The sequence below is a fragment of the Eublepharis macularius genome, chromosome 6 (genome assembly GCF_028583425.1).
Source record: "Eublepharis macularius isolate TG4126 chromosome 6, MPM_Emac_v1.0, whole genome shotgun sequence".
NCBI lineage: Eukaryota > Metazoa > Chordata > Lepidosauria > Squamata > Eublepharidae > Eublepharis > Eublepharis macularius.
This window is the reverse complement of record NC_072795.1, coordinates 8,378,309-8,397,854: the sequence shown is the minus strand read 5'-3', so window position 1 is coordinate 8,397,854 and position 19,546 is coordinate 8,378,309. Positions and strand designations below refer to the sequence as shown.

The 19,546-nt window shown below is 42.9% G+C and overlaps 1 protein-coding gene across 1 annotated transcript in view; it reads right to left on the bottom strand.

The window, feature by feature from the left end:
• The window catches only part of LOC129332462 (cytochrome P450 2J5-like), a 32,513-nt gene extending 14,318 nt beyond the window's left edge, over nucleotides 1–18,195 (bottom strand). Inside the window, exons 1-5 of the mRNA XM_054983603.1 lie at nucleotides 17,987–18,195; nucleotides 4,404–4,566; nucleotides 3,604–3,753; nucleotides 2,170–2,330; nucleotides 961–1,137 (exon numbers count right to left, since the gene is read on the bottom strand). Coding sequence (XP_054839578.1) covers nucleotides 961–1,137; nucleotides 2,170–2,330; nucleotides 3,604–3,753; nucleotides 4,404–4,566; nucleotides 17,987–18,157 — 822 coding nt within the window. The 5' untranslated portion in view covers nucleotides 18,158–18,195. The remainder of the gene's footprint in view (nucleotides 1–960; nucleotides 1,138–2,169; nucleotides 2,331–3,603; nucleotides 3,754–4,403; nucleotides 4,567–17,986) is intronic.
• Between the last annotated feature and the right edge of the window lie 1,351 nt (nucleotides 18,196–19,546).

The window sequence follows — 19,546 nt, the reverse complement described above, 5'->3', positions numbered from 1 at the left end:
TGGCTATGTCAATACCTAGCTGTGTTGATATAAATATTTTTTATATTTATTTTGGGCATTTGCTGTTGTAACTTTTGAGTTGTGAGTTGTTCGTTAAGTTAAGTAGCTCAGTTAGACCTTCCGCTGCAGGTTTCTATCTTTCTAGTTGTTTATCACTACGCGGTGCACTTTCCTTTGTGTTTCCTTATCATTTGTACCACGCAGCATTTAAGCAATGCACAATATTCACCACACAGTTGGCTACATGGTCAGCATTTGGCAGGCTGCTAAGCTTCAGGTGGGGCTGGCGTTCTCTCATAACTACAACTGATCTCCAGAATACAGAGTTCAGTTCCCCTGGGAAAAAATGGCAGCTTTGGAGGGTGGACTCTACGGCGTTTCATCCCTGTTGACCTCCGTACCCTCCCCAAACTCCACCCACCTCGGGTTCTGCCCCCAAATCTCCAGGAATTTCCTGACTCAGAGTTGGCAACCCTACTTGCAGGTGTGGGGTCAGCTGAATGAATGACCTCAAGATCCATATAAATCTCCAGGCAGCTCAACGATATGAGTCTTGGCTGAGTCCTGTTCAGGCCTCAGTTCTTCAGATTCACATCAAATCTCAAGGCTCATTACAGTTTTCAGACCTACGAATTACAGGGAGCTCCTCTTCTCAGCTGAAAATCATGTGCTATGATAATATGTTAATGTTTCCCCACAATCTCTGTATCACTGGCTGCTGCGTGGTGGGAAGCAGGAAAATAATAACATAATGGCATCACATCAGTTTATTTTCCACTTGCATATTATTGGCAATGCCCACAATTCTTTCTCCGATGGGCTGTTTGGGCCTCTGGGAGTTTCCTTTAAAATTAACGTCCATCCTACTATGACCATAAAAAACAGCTAAACTGCCGTTTCCAATGGATTCCATGACATCTCGAAGGTGCTAGATACACACATTACAAAACAGAAACTTACTTTTTTCAGTTGAGCCAAATAGAAATCAACAAAGCCTTGGCGCTCATGGGGAGGCCCATTCTTCTTATGGTTTTCTACCTCCTTCCGGATAAAGGACCGTATAAATTCACAGGAGGAGATTGCTTTCTTATGAGGTCCAGGGATATATTTCATAAGTGAAGGAAACATGTTATATAACTGCAGGAAAGACAAAAGAAAGCATTGCTGATGCTTGGGCAATCGAATAGTAATAACAATAACGATAACAACACTCGATTTATATACCTCCCTTCAGGACAACTTAACACCTACTCAGAGCAGTTTACAGAGTGTGTTGTTATTATCCTCATGACAATCACCCTGTGAGGTGGGTGAAGCTGAGAGAGCTCTGAGAGAGCTGTGACTGACCCACAGTCACCCAGCTGGCTTCAAGTGGAGGAGCAAGGAATCAAACCTGGTTCTCCGGATTACAGTCCTGCTGCTTTTAACCACTACACCAAACTGGCTCTCTAATTCTGAGTCAGCACTGAAGGCATGCCATTTCCACATTGTGGCCCAATGCTTTTAACTATCAACTGCTATCACCTGGAATCCTAGAATAATAGAATCATAGAGTTGGAAGGTATCTCCAGGGTCATCTAGTCCAACCCCCTGCATAATGCAGGAAATTCACAACTACCTCCCCCTGCACACTTGTTGGGTTTGATGTAAGAATTTTTAAGGGTCTAGTTGTTACTTGTCTCGGGACGGGAGCGCAGAAAGAAATGTAAGATACAATATATTTTTTTTTAAAAAAAAATAAAGATTAAAAAATAAATGGTATAGAAAGGGTTGTCGCAAATGTATCACCTTGTTATTCTGGTTTCATTAGTTATCCCTCTATGAGTCCTTCATACTCGGCCACTGCCTATATTATGCACTGAATGCCATCACACTTTGTTCAAACATTTGTAAGTTTCTGTATGAATGCTCTGCGTTGATTTATATTTTATCCCCAAACCTCACAATCTGAAGATTGCATTCCATAGTTGTCATTATACATGCACTTGAAAAATTCTTGCAATAATAAATTGAAAAAAAGTTGGGGGGAAATGATTCTAATGCTTTGTGATACAGGTAGAATTCAACAAGCAAAGGGAAATCTTAGCCGCCCCCAGTCATCAGCCCGGCTCAGTATAATTCAGCATTGTTGACCTGTGGGAAGAGAACGGGGAATAAATGACTACTCACCATAACTCCAGCAGAGCACCCGGATTTTGTAATAGTATTAATATGTTCAGTCAGCTCATGCAAGGCTTTGTCCTCAATGGGAAAAGGGTGTCCAAAAGCAGCAGCGCAAATCATTTTGGAGACTGAATGCAAAATATGCAGCGAAGGGTCTATCGGCTCCCCTGTGGACATAATAGCTATCTGTCATAAACCCACCATTCTTTCACTCACTCATTCCAGGCATATAGTGATATCCACAGATATTTTGCAGTGTCATCTTAGGACCAGTTCATGAGTGCAAAGGGCACTTATTTTCACCTGCCAATCTATACTTATGTCGAGGATTGTATGGGGATACTCTTGTGCAAATGAGTGGCTGTGCACAAAGGGACAGACACCTGAAATCATTTCCAGGTTCACAACTATCTTTTTCAAGTTGCGGCTGCGATTCCGAAAGTGACTCTGATAGATGGTTTGTTTCCTCAAAATGGAGCTCAGTGGGTATAATGGAGAACCCAGACTCAACCAGTGAATTCAGTCACAATAATATAGTAAGAGCCCCGTGGCGCAGAGGGGTAAGCTGCAGTACCGCAGTCCAAGCTCTGCTCACGACCTGAGTTCGATCCTGGCGGAAGCCGGGTTCAAATAGCCGGCTCAAGGTTGACTCAGCCTTCCACCCTTCCAAGGTCGGTAAAATGAGTACCCAGTTTCTTGGGGGTAAAGTCCAGAGGACTGGGGAAGGCAATGGCAAACCACCCCGTAACAAAAGTCTGCCAAGAAAACGTCGTGATGCAACGTTCCCCTATGGGTCACTAATGACTCGGTGCTTGCACTACCTTTACCTTTTTAAAAAAAAATAGTACTTGTGTGTCCTCCTTCCTTCTATGTTGTACCCATGCCGGATTAGGACTAGGGTTGCCAGGCCAGGTCTGGCAACTGGCAGGAGGGTTGGGGCATGGAAACGGTGAGTGGCCAGCATTGTGAGAGCGATGGTTTCACTTCTGGGCAAACTTCATAAGCTACCAGCCATGTGACCATTTTTGCCAAGGGCGATTTAAACTTTTAAAAACTCCCCCCTTGTTCCAGCTGACCCAAAGTGACATCATCGGCCCTGGGAGTATGTGTGCACTTTGCGCGTGCACATGTGGTACCAGGGGCACCACCTCCCGCCAAGAGTTGCCCCCTGTGTTGGCAACCCACTGAGTTCCACCACCTCTTTTCCCAGAAAAAAAGCCCTGCATAAAACCGTATCCAACAGCAGTGAAGATATTAAAAACAATATACCTCTTGAGCAATCGAAAAGCGTGGGGCAGGTTGGTCATAGATGTTTCATTTCTGGAAGCCACAGAAATCAGTGCTCTGCAAAATTATCTCCTGTAGCTATTGAGAAACGCCCAGCAGGGAAAGCTCGGCTGCTGCAAATCAATTTGCCCATCTCTTAAATCTCTTACATACCTTTTTCATGTGCAAAGGTCTCCACGAGCTGACGGCCTTCCTCTCCTATCTGATGCTCCAGATCTTTCTTCTCTAACACCAGCTTCTGCAGAATAGCTTGCCCAAAATGTCTTTGCTGCCACCAGGTTTCACCGTTGGAGAACATAATACCTGCAGCAATCAAAAAGCAGCTGTGTCATATTCGATATGGGGATGCCCAAAACTAGATCCAGTCCTCAAAGCAGTTTGGTGTAGTGGTTAAGAGTAGCAGGACTCTAATCTGGAAAGCCAGGTTTGATTCCTCCACTTGTAGCCAGCTGGGTGACCTTGGGTCAGTCACAGCTCTCTCAGAGCTCTCTCAGCCCCTCCCACCTCACAGGGTGATTGTTGTGAGGATAATAATAACACACTTTGTAAACCGCTCTGTGAGTGGGCATTAAGTTGTCCAGAAGGGTGATATATAAATCAAATGTCATTGTTGTTATTGTTATCTGGCCTAATTAGAAGAAACTGCTCCTTTCTGCACCGTTGGATAATGTACTTGCAATGCACTTTAGTGAAGCTTTCCAACTGGACGTTCCTGTTTCACAGAAAATCGAGTTGCAAACTATTATTAAAGTGTATTGGAAGTGCACTGAAAATTTATTACCCAAAGTGTGTGAATTCATTATTTAAAGCGTGGTGAAACATATGACTGTCTTTTACAAAACACGTTAATTGAGCCTAAAAACTCACCAACATTCCATGCTATTGGGACAATCCCCACCCAAAATCACAAGACTGAAAAGGCGGGGGGGAGGGAAGCCTTGATCAAAGCTTACCCTTTTCGTTTCCCAGAACTTTAAAAAAGGGGAACATTGGTCGCCCAGAGAGTGCTTCAGAATTGCCAACCAGCGCATCTTTCACGGCTTCAAATCCAGACAACACAACCACCGGGATGTGCGCGATCCACAGGGTGAAAACGTCTCCGTGACTTTTTGCAATCTGCAAGTGTGGGTCAAAGCAGATAAAATGAATTAAAGAATGTTTCACATCACATATTACATCCATCTAAGCCCGTTCGTGACAGCTACAGTAAATCTATACTCCAGTGGCGAATCATTTATTTAACTTTTGGAGTGTAACAAAACTTAATATTCGGTGGGCACTTTTCTTAGGGATTTGAAATACTTCCATTCTTGATCACAGCAATCCTTGCCAGGTCATTTAAGACAGAGTTATTTCCCTCAATATTACAAACAGGGCAAAGAGAATAGTGGCATATCTAAAATGAGTTTATGGCTCAGGTAACATTTTTGGATAGGACTGGCTCACAGCTTGAATTGCTATGCCACGGCATCTATAAATGGATGCCCTTGTTTTGACTTGAAAATCAGTTTGTTTATTCTCTTTCGTTAGCACTCTCATTACTCTCATCTTAATGAAGCCATGCAGAAACAAAGATGGCTATCCTTACAAACAAAAACCTGGCATTCCTTTTGTGGTCCCTTGAGTCTGCATTACCAAGATTACCGGATTGACACTAGTGATGGGATAGTACTGTAGAGATTCTCTTCTCAACTGTGTAACGTGCACAAGGAACTGTCAAACACACAGTCTCTCTACACGTTACTAAGTACCTAGGGACACTGAAGCAAACTTCATTTCATATGTCCCCCTCCAACTTCCCATGCGCTCACTCACACAGTAACACTTCTATTTGTTCGTCATCATTACATTCATGTGTTCAATATCCATTCCTCCTCAACTGCTAAAAGTGTCCCAATTTCCCCCACATCCATCTATTGAAATCCAGATCTTAACATTTTCTCACACCTTGTGTGTGTGTGTGTGTGTTATATGCTGTCAAGTCACCTCCGACCTATGGCGACCCTATGAGTGACAGACAGTGGACAGACCTCCAAAATGTCCTATCATTAACAGACTTGCTCTGATCCTGCAAACTGGAGGACGTGGCTTCTTTTATTGAGTCAAGCCATCTCATTTTAGATCTTCCTCTTTTCCTACTGCCTTCCACTTTTCCTAGCATTATTGGCTTCTCCAGAGAATCTTCTCATGATGTGACCAAAGTATGATAGCCTCAGTCTTGTCATTTTAGTTTCTAGGGAGAATTCAGGCTTGATTTGATCTAGTACCCACTTATTTGGCTTTTTGGCTGTCCATGGTATTTGCAAAACTCTCCTCCGGCACCATATGAATCCATTTTCTTCCTGTCAGCTTTCTTCACTGTCCAACTTTCACATCCATAAATAGTAATGGGGAATACCATAGTTTGGATTATCTGGATCTTGGTTCCCAGAGAGACATTTTTATCTTTAAGGATCTTCTCTAGCTCCCTCACAGCTGCTCTTCCAAGTCTCAATCTTCTTCTAATTTCTTCTTTGCAGTCTTCCTTTTGGTTGATGATTGAGCCAAGGAATAGAAAATCTTGGACAATTTCAGTTTCTTCATTGTCAACTTTAAAATTGTGTAGTTCCTCAGTAGTCCTTACTTTTGTCTTCATGATGTTCAGCTGTAATCCTGCTTTGGAACTTTCTCCTTTAACCTTCATCATTAGTTATTTCAAGTCTTCACTGTTTTCTACCAGTAATGTGGTGTCATCTACATATCTCAAACTGTGAATGCTCTTTCCACAAATTTTCACTCCACCTTCTTCTAGATCTAATCCAGTTTTCCTTACGCATAGAGGTTGAACAGGTAGGGAGATAATATGCATCCTTGCCTGACATCTTTACCAATTGGAAACCATTCTGTTTCCCCATATTCTGTCCTGACAGTAGCCTCTTCTCCAGAGTACAGATTGCGCATCAAAACAATCAGATGTTGTGGCACTCCCATTTCTTTTAAGACTCTCCGTAGCTTTTCATGATCCGCACAGTCAAAAGCTTTGCTGCAATCTATAAAACACAGGCTGATTTTCTTCTGAAATTCCCTGGTATGTTCCATTAGGCATCATAAATTTGCAATGTGATCTCTAATGCCTCTAACTTTCCAGAATCCAGCTTGAACATCTGGCATTCCTTGTCCCATATATGCTAAGAGTCTTTGCTGTAGAATTTTGAGCATCACTTTGCTTGCATGGGAAATTAACGTGATAGTCCAATAGTTGCGGCACTCTTCGGCACCCCGTTTTTTGGAATTGAAATGTAGACTGAGCATTTCCAGTCTGTGGGCCATCGTTTTGTTTTCCATATTTGTTGACTGATTCTTGTTAAGATACTGATGGACTCCATTTCTGTAGCCTGAAATAGCTCTGTTGGTATTCCATCTACTCCAGGGTCATGGGGCTCAGTGAGGGCGAGGACTCCTCAGAGGAAGAGGAGCCTCGTGTAACCAGCCAAGCTAGTCCTGATGCAGCTGAAGCCAGTAGTTGGGAGGAGTAGCTGCTGGCAGATCAGAGTCCACGGCCAGCAGCTGAGCCAGCAGCCCCAACACCCTGCAGCCCAAACACCACTGGTGAAGCCCAGCCAGCAGTTATCCAAAGCCATCAGCAGCTGAGCCAGCAGCCCCAACACCCTGCAGCCCAAACACCACTGGTGAAGCCCAGCCAGCAGTTATCCAAAGCCCTCAGTCAGCAGCTGAGCCAGAAGCACCACCACCCTCCAGTTCTACCACCACTGGTGAAGCGCTGCCAAGGATGCCCAAACCTCCAGCTTCCCCCAGGGAATGCCATAGACAGAGGCAGCAGGTGGAGCTGCAGGAGAGGCGGCAAAGTGCACACCTCCTGGCTAGACAGCAGCTGCTTGTAGAGAGCAATGAAGAAGTAAGCACAGGATGGCTCCCCAGCAGCTGGCTGGCAGCCCAGCCTACCTATAAAACCCTGCCGCAGACAATCAGGAGGCATGGAAGCAACACGTCGGAATCCTGTTCCTGCTGCGACTGCTCTGCTGAACCTTGTTCTGCCCTTGCTTTGCCGTGTGACCACCGGACCATGCCTTGACCCTGCTTCTGGATAGCCCTTGCTCTGACTGGTAACTGACCTATGGACCTCTTGGCTTGGCTTCTGGATTCTGGACTTTGGACTTGAAACTCTCACCTGCCTTTGAACTCGTGCACCGACCTTGGACTGGACTCAGACTATCCTGCCTGAGCTGACCTGGCCCACGACATCCAGGTGTTTTGTTTTTCCCAATTGCTTTGAGTGCAGCTTTTAATTCACTTTCTAAGGTTTCTGGTTCTTCATCAAAAGATTCTTCATCAAAAAAGTTCTTCGTCGAAGGTATCTGTCTTCCTTCCATCTCTTTTGTACGGTTCTTTGGTGTATTGTTTCCATCTTTCTTTTATTTTGTCCTGATCAGATAATGTATTTCCATGTTGATCTTTCAGCATCCCAAGCCATGACTTGAATTTCCCTTAACGCAAATTGGCAAGTCAAAAGAACCTACAGTACTTGTTCTCTCAGTGAAAACAGAGCTGAATTGGCGCTTTGCCCTCTGGACTCACTCGCAGATACAATCACACAAAGGGAGCTCCCGTGAAAATGGCATGCATGTGCATCGAACAAGAACATTCTACATGTGATTTGAGAACCACGCATAAAATCCTGCACTTGAGCGTCCCCAGGAAATTTGCAACATGTGGAGAGCCTGTCAGAGACCTCTTCAACCAACACAGAGGAAATTCCTCCAATGCCTTGTTTAAATGTAAACTTTAATTTTCATTCCACCCATTTCACCTTCCCGTCAGAGAAACAACTTCCTTATTCTTTACTGGTGTGGCAAGAGTTCTTGTGATACCATAGAATGAGAAAACAAAGGACGAGTGGGCTGGGGGGGGAATTTCCGGCTGCCTGTAGTATCTCTCAATCTATAGCTGTTACATCCAGGGAGATGCATCTCATGGAAGCTGTTTTTTGGATCCACTGGAGTTTTTCTGCAGATGAAGGATTTCCACCCACAGAATGGGACTTCCTCATCTTCCCCCTGCTGCTGTAGCCAAAAGGATCAGGGAGCCCCAAGAGTTAAATTTCAGGGGCATTTTAGGGTACAAGAGAAAAGAAAGTTGAATTCTAGAGGGTCCAACTCCAGTGGTTGCCAAAAATATTGCATGTACATTGCATTGAATGGACCCTGTTTGTATGTTGCCCACTTTTGCATACACTTATTTAGTTTAACCTTTTGTATTACTATATCTGAGGCTTTCTACTTGAGGGTCTCCACAATACGCCCCAACTGTGCTGATTTTCTAGTGCCTCTCTACCTGTCACTGTCTACCGTTGACTTTGGTGGAAATTTCAGGGATTTCTGATTTTAAAAAAAATCAGTGCACATTGCTGAAACTCTCAATCTTGAGACCTCAGCTTCATTTTTGAAGATCTCCACAAGTTAACTCTTTGGAGAGGTGAGTTCCATTTTACCTCTATTTTATACAGAGTTTATGGCATGTCTGATGCTCACAGCCTGCAGTTCTAGATTCTACGGCTGGTGCTGGTGCTAATACAATTAACTTGTTTTTTCCTAGGGTAACCGCTAATGTTTAATGCCCTCTTAATTTTATACCATGGCAGGACAGGTAATTGCAATGTAAATTAACTTGTCATTCAGCATGCAAACTAGAGGACTCCACACCATTTGGGTCTTGATTCACGTGTGCAAGTAAGTGAGGTAGGAATGGCTGTTATAATGCTGACGAATAGAATGGATTGCACCACGTCATTCTACAAGCGGTGGATCGTACTTTGGAATGTTCCCTTATGTTAAAAAAAAAACCCACAACAACCATGATTCCCTTCTTCCTTCAGAGCCAGTTTTGTATTTGCATTGATATGTTAATGCAAATAAGTATTTAGAACTGGAATACACCAACTGCACCTTCAGAACTGCACATTATGTCTTCAACATAATACATTCTTATTCTTCTGCATGTGTTAACCAGGCCCATACTAGTGGGTGTGGGAGGTTTGAGAAATCATACCAAGTGTCAAAATAACAATGTGTAACAGGACTCTTCTTGTTTTGATCTGTGAAAAGTTGGGATCGTTCTGGACAGCACTTTGGAACTTGATCTGCCGTAGAGATCTGAAAGAGAACTTCCCGGATAATACTGTACGTGCTGAGGGAAAGTGGAAACTTGGCAAAATCTGGAAGGGTGAGCTGCATAATGTCTGCGACAACAAAACAAAGGAAGTGTATTGTGGTCCTTTGAAAACAACTAATTCGTTGTCACCTAAGTTTTTGTGCATGCTAGATGCATGAAGAGTATTCTCAGATGGCAGGTTTATTCATACGGGCATATAATTCACAGATTCTGTAGCACGTCGTTGCTTTTAGCTATTGTTCCCTACTTTTTCCTCTAGGTTTGCAGGATTTGAGTCAAGTGGCACCTCAGAGACCCAGAAGATTTTCAGAGTGTAATCTTTCAAGAGTCAGAGCTCCCGATTCGGTTTCGTTTTCTCAGCCATGCCGGACGCTCCTCTCGGCTGGTCCGGGAGGAAACGACCGGGCACCCTGACCGGGCGGCTGATCCGCAAGGATTAGCCCCCAGGACTCCCAGGGAGGGAGCCAGGGTCCGGGACGCGGCGGGAAGAACTCCCCGAAATCAATGCGGGGGGGGAATTGCCCGTTTGTCCCTATGGAGGCCGGCAGATGTGCGCGGCGCCTCGAGTGCCGCCGGGCAACGAGAAACGGCAAGTAAAAGAAACAGGCGGAAGCCTGTAAACAAGCGAATCCCTTCTGTTCTACAAGCGTTTGTGAAGGAGAGGTTGATCTGAAGAAGACTCGCTCTTCCCCTTCGTTGAGTTCCAGAATTTTGTTGGCGCCCCCCCCCCCCCAAATGGCAGCAAAGAAGCAAAGTCCCGCTCTCGGTAAGTCAATCTCGGCTACCTTGCAGAAGGGGGAGTCGCTCGAAGAGTTGGTACGCAGGGCGGTGGTGGAAGCTATAAAACCCTTTGTTGACAAGCTGAACGAAACTGATCAAAGGGTGGGCTTAATTGAAAGCGAGGTGAAAACCATTAAGGCAGCAGCGGGGGGGGCAGAAAAGTCTGCTCTGGAAAGTGCGTCACTTGTGAAGGCTACAAAAAAGGAGCTGAAGTTGGTGGAGAACCAGCTGATCGGGCTACAGGTGGAACGAACGCAGACAATTTTGCGTCTCCAAAACGTTAAAGAGGAGGAAAATGAGGATCTGTGGGATTTGGTCTCGGAACTACTGGCGACACCCGCGAGGACGACTAAAGAAGAGGTCAAAAGCGCCATTTTGGAGGTCCGTCGGGCTTCTTCAAAATATGCAACAAAGCGACAGTTGCCTCGTGAGATCATTATTGACTTTTCATCTAAAAAGATTCGGGACACCATCCTATATAACTCATACAATGCGGATTTGGACTTTATGGGTTTGAAAGTCAAGATTTTGAAGGACGTTCCATTTCTAGTCCGGAAACGGCGTTTTAAATATAAAAAGTTTGCAGCACTTCTGAGGGACCATGGAATAAAGTACAAATGGTTATTCCCGGAAGGAATATGGTTCAGATATAAAGATCAGGCCTATAAGATATTATCAGAAGATCAACTAAAGGATTTTGAGAATAAAAACCCAGAACTCTGCTGCACCAAGAACGAAGAAAAGGAGGAGCCGGAGGGGGGGGGGAGGAGAGCATCGCAACAGCAGTTGCACAGAGAGAATTGCGTCCGGGACCTAGAAGGGGGAGGAAAGTTTAATCAGAATTTGAAATGTTTATTCTCTGTATGATTAACCACTCCATCATTAATCTATGGAGCTATTTTTGTATTATGACAGTATGAAGGGAAACATTGAAGTGTAGTGTTTAGTGTTTGTAGTTCATTCCCCCCCTTTTCTTTTCCCACCCCCTTTGTCCCTTCCCTCTCCCCTTTCCTTGTGATAGTCTTGTGTAGTGTTTTGTAGCTATGAAAAAAATAAAAAAAAAAAGAGTCAGAGCTCCCGAAGGGAGTAGCGCTAAAGTGCCACTCGACTCAAATCCTACTGTTCTACTGCAGATCAACACAGCTACCCACCTAACTATCCAGGTGGGGTAGCCTGAACACCAGATATCTTCCGTTTTGTTCAGGGGTTAGTATCCTAGCTAAGTAATCTAATACCAGTCTTCCTTAGAAAGGAATTTATCTTATTATTTATCCTGTGCATGCCTTTTAATAGTGTATGTGTTTTAAGTGTGTGCATGTTTAGTTTGTTTGTTGTTTTTAATCATTTTCATATTATTTTATTGTTGTTGTTGTTGATTTATACTCTGCCTTTCTCACTGAGATCCAAGGTGGATTCCATTGCAAGCGAATACAATATAATGTTCACAGAGCTAGGATATACATATAGCAAAAATATTAAATAATCAACAGTTAGGACATTCAATGAAAACAGATAAAATAGGATAGGTACAAAGGTAAAGGTAGTCCCCTGTGCAAGCACCGAGTCATTACTGACCCATGGGGGGACGTCGCATCACAATGTTTTCTTGGCAGGCTTCTTGTTATGGGATGATTTGCCATTGCCTTCCCCAGTTATCTACGCTTTACCCCCTGGAAACTGGGTACTCATTTTACCGACCTCGGAAGGATGGAAGGCTGAGTCAACCTTGAGCTGGCTACCTGAACCCAGATTCCGCCAGGATCAAACTCAGGTCGTGAGCAGAGCTTGGGCTGCAGTACTGCAGCTTACCATTCTGCGCCACGGGGCTCTTGCTAAAATAGGGTAGGGTAGCTGCAAATTTGAATATTAGCATAAAGCCAGACACGTAGAATTAAATCTTTCTGAATTAAAGTGTAATTAATGAACATGATATTTTGCTGCCTGGGGGATCCTAAACTGAGTGGAAAGGCAGCATAACAATGCTTTAAATAAATTGCTGCTGCTATGGTCTTTTCATTTTCATTGTCGTCATGTACCTTAGCATTAGTATTTATTCTCACTGAGACTCAAGGCAGATTACACAGTATGAGTTTAGTACAATCAGTATCAAGTACATTTCAATACAGTATCAAGGACATTTCATAAACAATACCATAGGGTAAATAGATACAAGTTTAAAAGACATAGTATTAGCAAGAATCCAGTAGAGTAGAAAAAGATACTGAAGCAGATCATAAACAATTCTAGGACTAACATTAGACAACATGGAGCACTGGTGGTACACAGGTGTACGTATTTAAAGCAGCAGATAATATGTAAGGCAGTATAGTGATGAAGTCTATGGTCCCTAACTCATTAGCGAAGCATCTGAGACCCCTTCCCTACAATACAAATTCTCTGCCTGGAAGGAGCTTCCAGGCAGAGAAAGCTGCATCATCAACTCGTAAGTTGTATTCCGAAGAGAGGCAGCAGTTAGTAAATCCATTACTCTCCAAGTTTAAATCTTTGGATAATCATTTGGAATCTGCAGATACTGTGCTACTGAAATATTTGCTGGAAGATACTAAGAAGCCTGTATCCTTGACAGTAGCAAAATATTGTTTTTTGATCATAAACAAGTGGAAGTTTTTAACAAAAGGAGAGATTGAAGATAGTTTTATCTTTCAGGATTTATTATCCGCAGAGTATGATAATAGTTTTAACTAAATCTGTTCTCCCTTTATTTTTATGTAGATAGGAACTGTGGTTTGTGTATGTGATCTTTTTCTTGCTGGTTATTTGACTGTAATAATAATAAATTTGAATTTGAAGCATCATCAACTCAAAGACGCAGGAATGAACTGGTTCTAACGGTGAGCTGAGAATCCAGGTAAATCCTTTTTTTATTTTGTGTTCTGAATTTTTGCTCTGAACATTCCAGAGATTTGGGGGAAACAAATCAAGTGTTCCTGATGAATTGTAGGAATGTCTCGGCTTGTCTTTACTGTTTCTACAATATTTCTTGGAATGAAGAAGGGATTGTCTGCCTCAGAAACACCCATGGAATTAATGAAGAAAACATGAAGTCAGAATGTAAGCATTGGAATGTTCGAGACAGACAGAATTCGCTCATAAACCAACCGTCCTGCATGGCCATCCATGAATTCAGAAATTCAACACAGCATACAAGCAACGGAGGGGGAACAAGAGCTATTATATAATTTAGAGATGCCGTTACATACTCTGAATATATCTTTCTATTAGCTTAATCTAAATTTAAATGCAGCGCTTGTATCAGTTTTTATGCACTTTCTATTGTTATATCTTTTCTTTTTAAGGGAGGCCCACCTGGCCTCGACCAGAGCCAGAGCCTTTTCGGTCCGGGCACCAACCTGGTGGAACTCTCTGTCTGAGGAAACCAGGGCCCGGTGGGATTTATTATCTTTCCGCCGGCCCTGTAAGACAGAGATGTTCCACCAGGCATATGGTGGAGGCTAGGTTAGGCCCCCACTGGCCACACTAAAGATCTATCCACCACCCTACATATGAGCCAGGGCTTGAAAAGCAGTATTTTATCGTCGCCATCTAAAGAGAAGCTGTATTATATAAAGTTGTTTTAATGTTATTTGTATACTGTTTTATCTGTTTTTAACTATATTTACGTAAATTGAAAAGTTGTACTCTGCCCTGAGCCCGCCTGTCGGGGAGGGCAGACTAAAAATCTAATATAATAAATGAATAAACAAACAAATTAAATTAAATCTTTTTTTAAAAAAAAAGAAATTCAACACAGCTGTCGTTCAGCATGCACAATCACAGTGGGCTAAAGGCTGAACTGTGCTTTCAGTGGCATGTGTAAAATCAGATGGTGTGTTTTTTAATGGATAAGTCCTAGACGACTTCCGCTGATGGAATGGGGGGGTGCATTTTCACCAGTTCTCTCTTTCCTCCTTCAGACCCACTTTCCTCAGAGAATATTAGCATTAACATTAGTTAATTAAGGAGTCAGCTAATGGTCATCCAGCACAAGGGTCACATCAAATGTAATAATAATAATAACAATCAGGGCTCATTTTGAGGGGGAATGCGACGGAACACCGTTCCAGCGGAACCTCTGAAAAGATATCACATGGGTGGTGGCCCCACCCACGTGATTCCTTTTCCTCCCCCAGTAGTTCCTGCAGCTCTTTTTCTATGAAATGACCCCTGATAACAATAACAACAGCATTTGATTTATATACCACCCTTCAGGATAACTTAATGCCACACTTAGAGCGGTTAACAAATCATGTTATTATTATCCTTACGACAATCTCCCTTTGAGGAGGGTGGGGCTGAGAGAGCATTGACTGACCCAAGGTCACCCAGCTGGCTTCAAGCGGAGGAGTGGGGAATCCAACCTGGCTCTCCCGATTAGAGTCCTGCCGCTCTTAACCACCACTACATCAAACTGGTGCTTCTGTACACCTGAACTTGTCATGTCATTTGCATAGGCTTTTTGTTGACTTATTTATTTCATTTATACCCTGCCTTTCTCCCTAATGGAGATCCAAAGTAGCTGACATCATTCTCTTCTCCTCCATTTTATCCTCACAACAACCCTGGACAGTAAGTTAGGCTGAGAATGTGTAACTGGCCCACGTTCATCCAGTGAGCTTCCACAGCAGAGCAGCGACTCAAATCTGGGTCCCCTAGATTATTGTCTAAAGCTCTAACCACTACACCACACTGGCTTTATATAAATAAAATTAAGAGCCTTGTCTGTGGTGCTCTTTTGATGTCCTAATTATTTGTGGCTTTGGGGGATATTTGATGGCAATCTTGCATATTTGTCACACGTTGGCAGGTTAAAGATAAGAACCACAGCTCTAATTCGTACTGATTCAAAATAAGGATCTCATACTCCTGCTTTCCGATCTTTCTTGCCCCTTTCTCTAACCTCTCCCCTTCATCTCTTCCTTCCCTCCCCCTTCTCCTCCTTTTAAATGGTAACCATGTTGGTCTGCAATAGAACAACTGGATTCGAGTCCAGTGGCATCGTAGAGACCAACAAGATTTTCATGGAATAAGCTTTCAAGAGTCAGAGCTCCCTTCTTCAGACAGCGTACACTCTGTAATTATGCTCTAAAATTTCTAAGCAAAGAAAAAGGCAGATAGGCAGATGGAGAGAGAGGGGAAGAAAAGAAACACCAGGCACCAGATCTAACAGTGCAGAGGGAGCCAAGTCTCCCTGAGGAATATATCACACCAATACAGTCTCTTAAATACAAAAATATCAATTTATCCTTCAAAAATAAACAAAACCAGTCAGTCTAGAGACATATAAGAAACCTCTTACATTCATACAATGTCATGAATACTAGACTGTATAAATCCAAATAGTCTCTCAGTGTGATGAGCGCAAAGTCTCTGGGCTTATTGGAATGTAAACTCTTAATCTCTAAGAAATTGCCAAAACACTGGAGACAATAAAAAGTCCAAAGAACTCTTTTCCAAGTGGAAGAAGGAAGAAGACTGCAGTGAAGCACTGTCCCCCCTTCCCTTCTTACTCGTGATAATGAAGAGCAAGTGAGTAAAGTTGAGTAATCCCAACTGTTGTTAACACGTATTATTGATATCTCTCTTCTTTCTCTCTTTTCTTCCAGGTGGAGTGATAAGGATGAAAAGGGACCCCGAAGGCCACCCACCCACCGCCTACAAGCACAGGGTTAAGAGCACGGGACTCTAATCTGGAGAGCCGGGTTTGATTCCCCACTCCTCCACAAAGCCAGCTGGGTGACCTTGGGCGAGTCATAGTTCTCTGGAGCTCTCTTAGCCCCACCCACCTCACAGGGTGATTGTTGTGGGGTAATAATAACACTTTGTAAACCACTCTGAGTGGGCATTAAGTTGTCCTGAAGGGCGGTATATAAATCGAATGTTATTATTATTATTATTATTAAGCGAAGTGAGGTTCCTGAGAGTAATTTAATTTAATTTAATTTATTATATTTATATTCCGCCCTCCCCGCTTTCGCAGGCTCAGGGTGGATAACAAAATACAAATGTCACATACCATTAAAAACATCCAAAAGCATTAAATGCTACATTTAAAAACATTTAAAAGCATTAAATGGTACAGCTGTTCTACCACACAGCGGTTCTACCAGAGCAAATACATGCAGTAGTGATGAGTGTGGCAACAGCATCTGTGTTCACATAGGGGCGATGGTTTAACTCCCCCTTACTAGTGTAGCTAGTAAGTCTCCCTGAGGAGCAAATTGGAATTATGTTCTAATTCACTCCTATCTGCCCCTATTCCCCCATCAAGAGCCATTTCCATCCCTGAAGCAGACTCATGCCATCCTTGGTGGAGCAGTATTGTACCACGCTTCACGCACATGATCACATATCATGCTGATTTATACTGAATCAGATCATTTGTCTGTCGTGGTCAATATTGTCTACTCTGGCTGGCAGCAGCTCTCCAGGGTCTCACGTGGAGGTCTCAAATCACCTCCTACTTCATCCTTTTCACTGGAGATTGGACCTGGGGTCTTCCACATGCAAAGCAGAAGCTCTTCCACTGAGCCCTGGGCCCTCCCATGTCAGGGCTAACAGGAGGGGGGCAGGGAAGCAAGCAGGCACCAAACAATGCACTAGCGGGCACCAGGGCTCCCTCCGGTGCCATTTTGGGATCACCATGCTACACACTACAAGAGCAAGCAGGGGGAGAAAAGCAGTGTCAGCCCTGCGTTTCTGGCCCCTTCAACACCCACTCCCACAATTCTGTGCTCCCTTTGGAGGACATGCTGCCTCAGCAGGAATAACCACTGTGAAAAATGTTTCTCTCTTTTTTAAATAGTTTTATATAATAAAAAAGACAAAAACCTAAAAACTACAATCGCACAAAAACTAATCAAACAAATAAAAACGACTAACCAACACACAAGAATAGCAAAACATACAAAGAAACAGCATAAAAAGAGAAAGACAAACTATTGCTGACTCTGCACACGTTGGATAATGCACTTTCAATGCACTTTATCAGTTGTTTGAGGTGGATTTTTTGTTCCGCACACAAAAAATCCATTCCAAATGATCTATAAAGAGGATTGGAAGTGCGTTATCCAACGTGTGTGGAATCACTCTATATAAACAGGGGGGGAAAGCTTCCGATTTGCTCCACAACAAATACTGGTATCGTTTGCAAATTTACACTTACTCTAAGTATGAATAAAAACTCTCTTTTTTCTAACATCCAAATTTCTTAATTCATAAACCCACAAATCATTATTGTCTATTTCTTGTAAAAAGTCTGTTAGGGGGTTCCATTCATCAACAAACAAACTTATTGACTTTTTTCTAACCAGTGAAGTAAGTTTTGCCATCCTTGCAAATTCCAACAACTTTGTCAGACATTCCTCCATTGTAGGCAGTGTCGAACTCTTCCAATTTTGTGCATGTAATAGTCTCGTTGCCATAATCATATATAAGAACAGATTTCCAACAATTTAGGAAAATGTTTCTCCAAGCACAAAAATGCTTCACCATGCTAGTTATTCAATGTGGGGTTTCCAGACACACACACCCCATATTGTTAATATGTCTTCAATTAGAAAAAAAATACCTTCAAGAGACTATCCGGACGAAGCTTCAAACCAACCTTCCACAGGCTTCCAATGAAAGGGAGTAGAATAGGTCCGGAGGGATATTGACGGCTCTTCCACAGAGACTTCAAATACTGCGTAATTAGCAAACAGATCACCAGCGCAACCAGAAAATCTGGTATCCCCATCATTGTTTTAAATTTGTCTGCCGGCGATATGTTGGGTGAACAGTTTTGTTCTGGGCTGACTTCCTCTTCCTCTCAGAGATCTCTTTGTTCTACCTTGACTCCCTCTTTTTATATTCCACTGCTCCGTGCAGCAGAGATGCCAGCTGGAGATACGTTGTCATTAAGCAGGCAAAGCAATCAAGTGTCTTGGCATGGTTTCAGCCTAATTTGAAAACTAGGAATGTAATCCTCCTCGTATATACGCTGTTGATACTTTAGCACGTGCAGCTAAGTCTTCGTGTAGAATTCTTAGATGTTCAGATAAAGCTGGCAAGATCCTAATCGCCATGGGTGCATGTGAGTGATTGACAGAAAAGGATAATGGGTAAGGAATGTTTTTTGCTTATATAATGTGGCCCTCTCTTTCTAGAGTTTTGTACACCTTGGCGCTTGAGAGCAGGTCTGTCTGTAGCTGCATATTGGGTTGGATCCATTGATGTATCAGCAGAAGTTACAGGTGGATCTTGGCCACAGCACCCTCTACCCAGCAGTCCTTTCTGACCCCAAGAAAATGGATTCTTACCATGTGGGTCAGAGAGCTGAAGTTTGCAGTGGGAAGGGCAGGGATTCAGTCTCTTCTGTCAATGGTTTTGCTCGGAGGGGAGAGAGGGTAATTTCACCCCCATGGGTCCCATAACTCCAGGAATCGGCATTGTCAGGATTGGAAAGGACTGCTGGAAGAGGAAAAAACCACAATTCTTGCACTCTTAGATCTCTGGATTCAACCCAAGATGTGACCAGGCGCTTTGTTGGCACTTTGAAGAGGTCACAGCAAGTTAATTTGAAATGGCAAACGCTCCGGTATTCATCTAATATATTCTTTGTGTGTTAAATCATTTAAATGATTCAGAGCATTAACATGTTTTGAATACCAAGGCTGTGTTATTCAAGTCCTTTCAAATGAATATGCCTTTTCTTTTCATTTCACACATTGTTGATTTGGTCCTTTTCACCTATTATTTCCATTGCTGGTATTGCCGATTAGTTTCTTTTGCATCGTTTCTAAATGCCGTTTATATGCAATCGATGCTAAATCGGATATCTATTCCACTATAATCATTATATCAAAATGGTTTCATTTTTGCTTTGAAATACGTTTGATAAAATTATTACCATTAAAACTGATTTTTTTTTAAAAAGTCACAAGTTGTTACTCTTAATATATCTACTACAGCTGGACTGACATTTTGCTAAAATATGGAGGAAAAAAATCACTATGGAAGCAGTATTGTATTGTCGAAGGCTTTCACGGCCAGAGAACGATGGTTGTTGTGGGTTTTCCGGGCTGTATTGCCGTGGTCTTGGCATTGTAGTTCCTGACGTTTCGCCAGCAGCTGTGGCTGGCATCTTCAG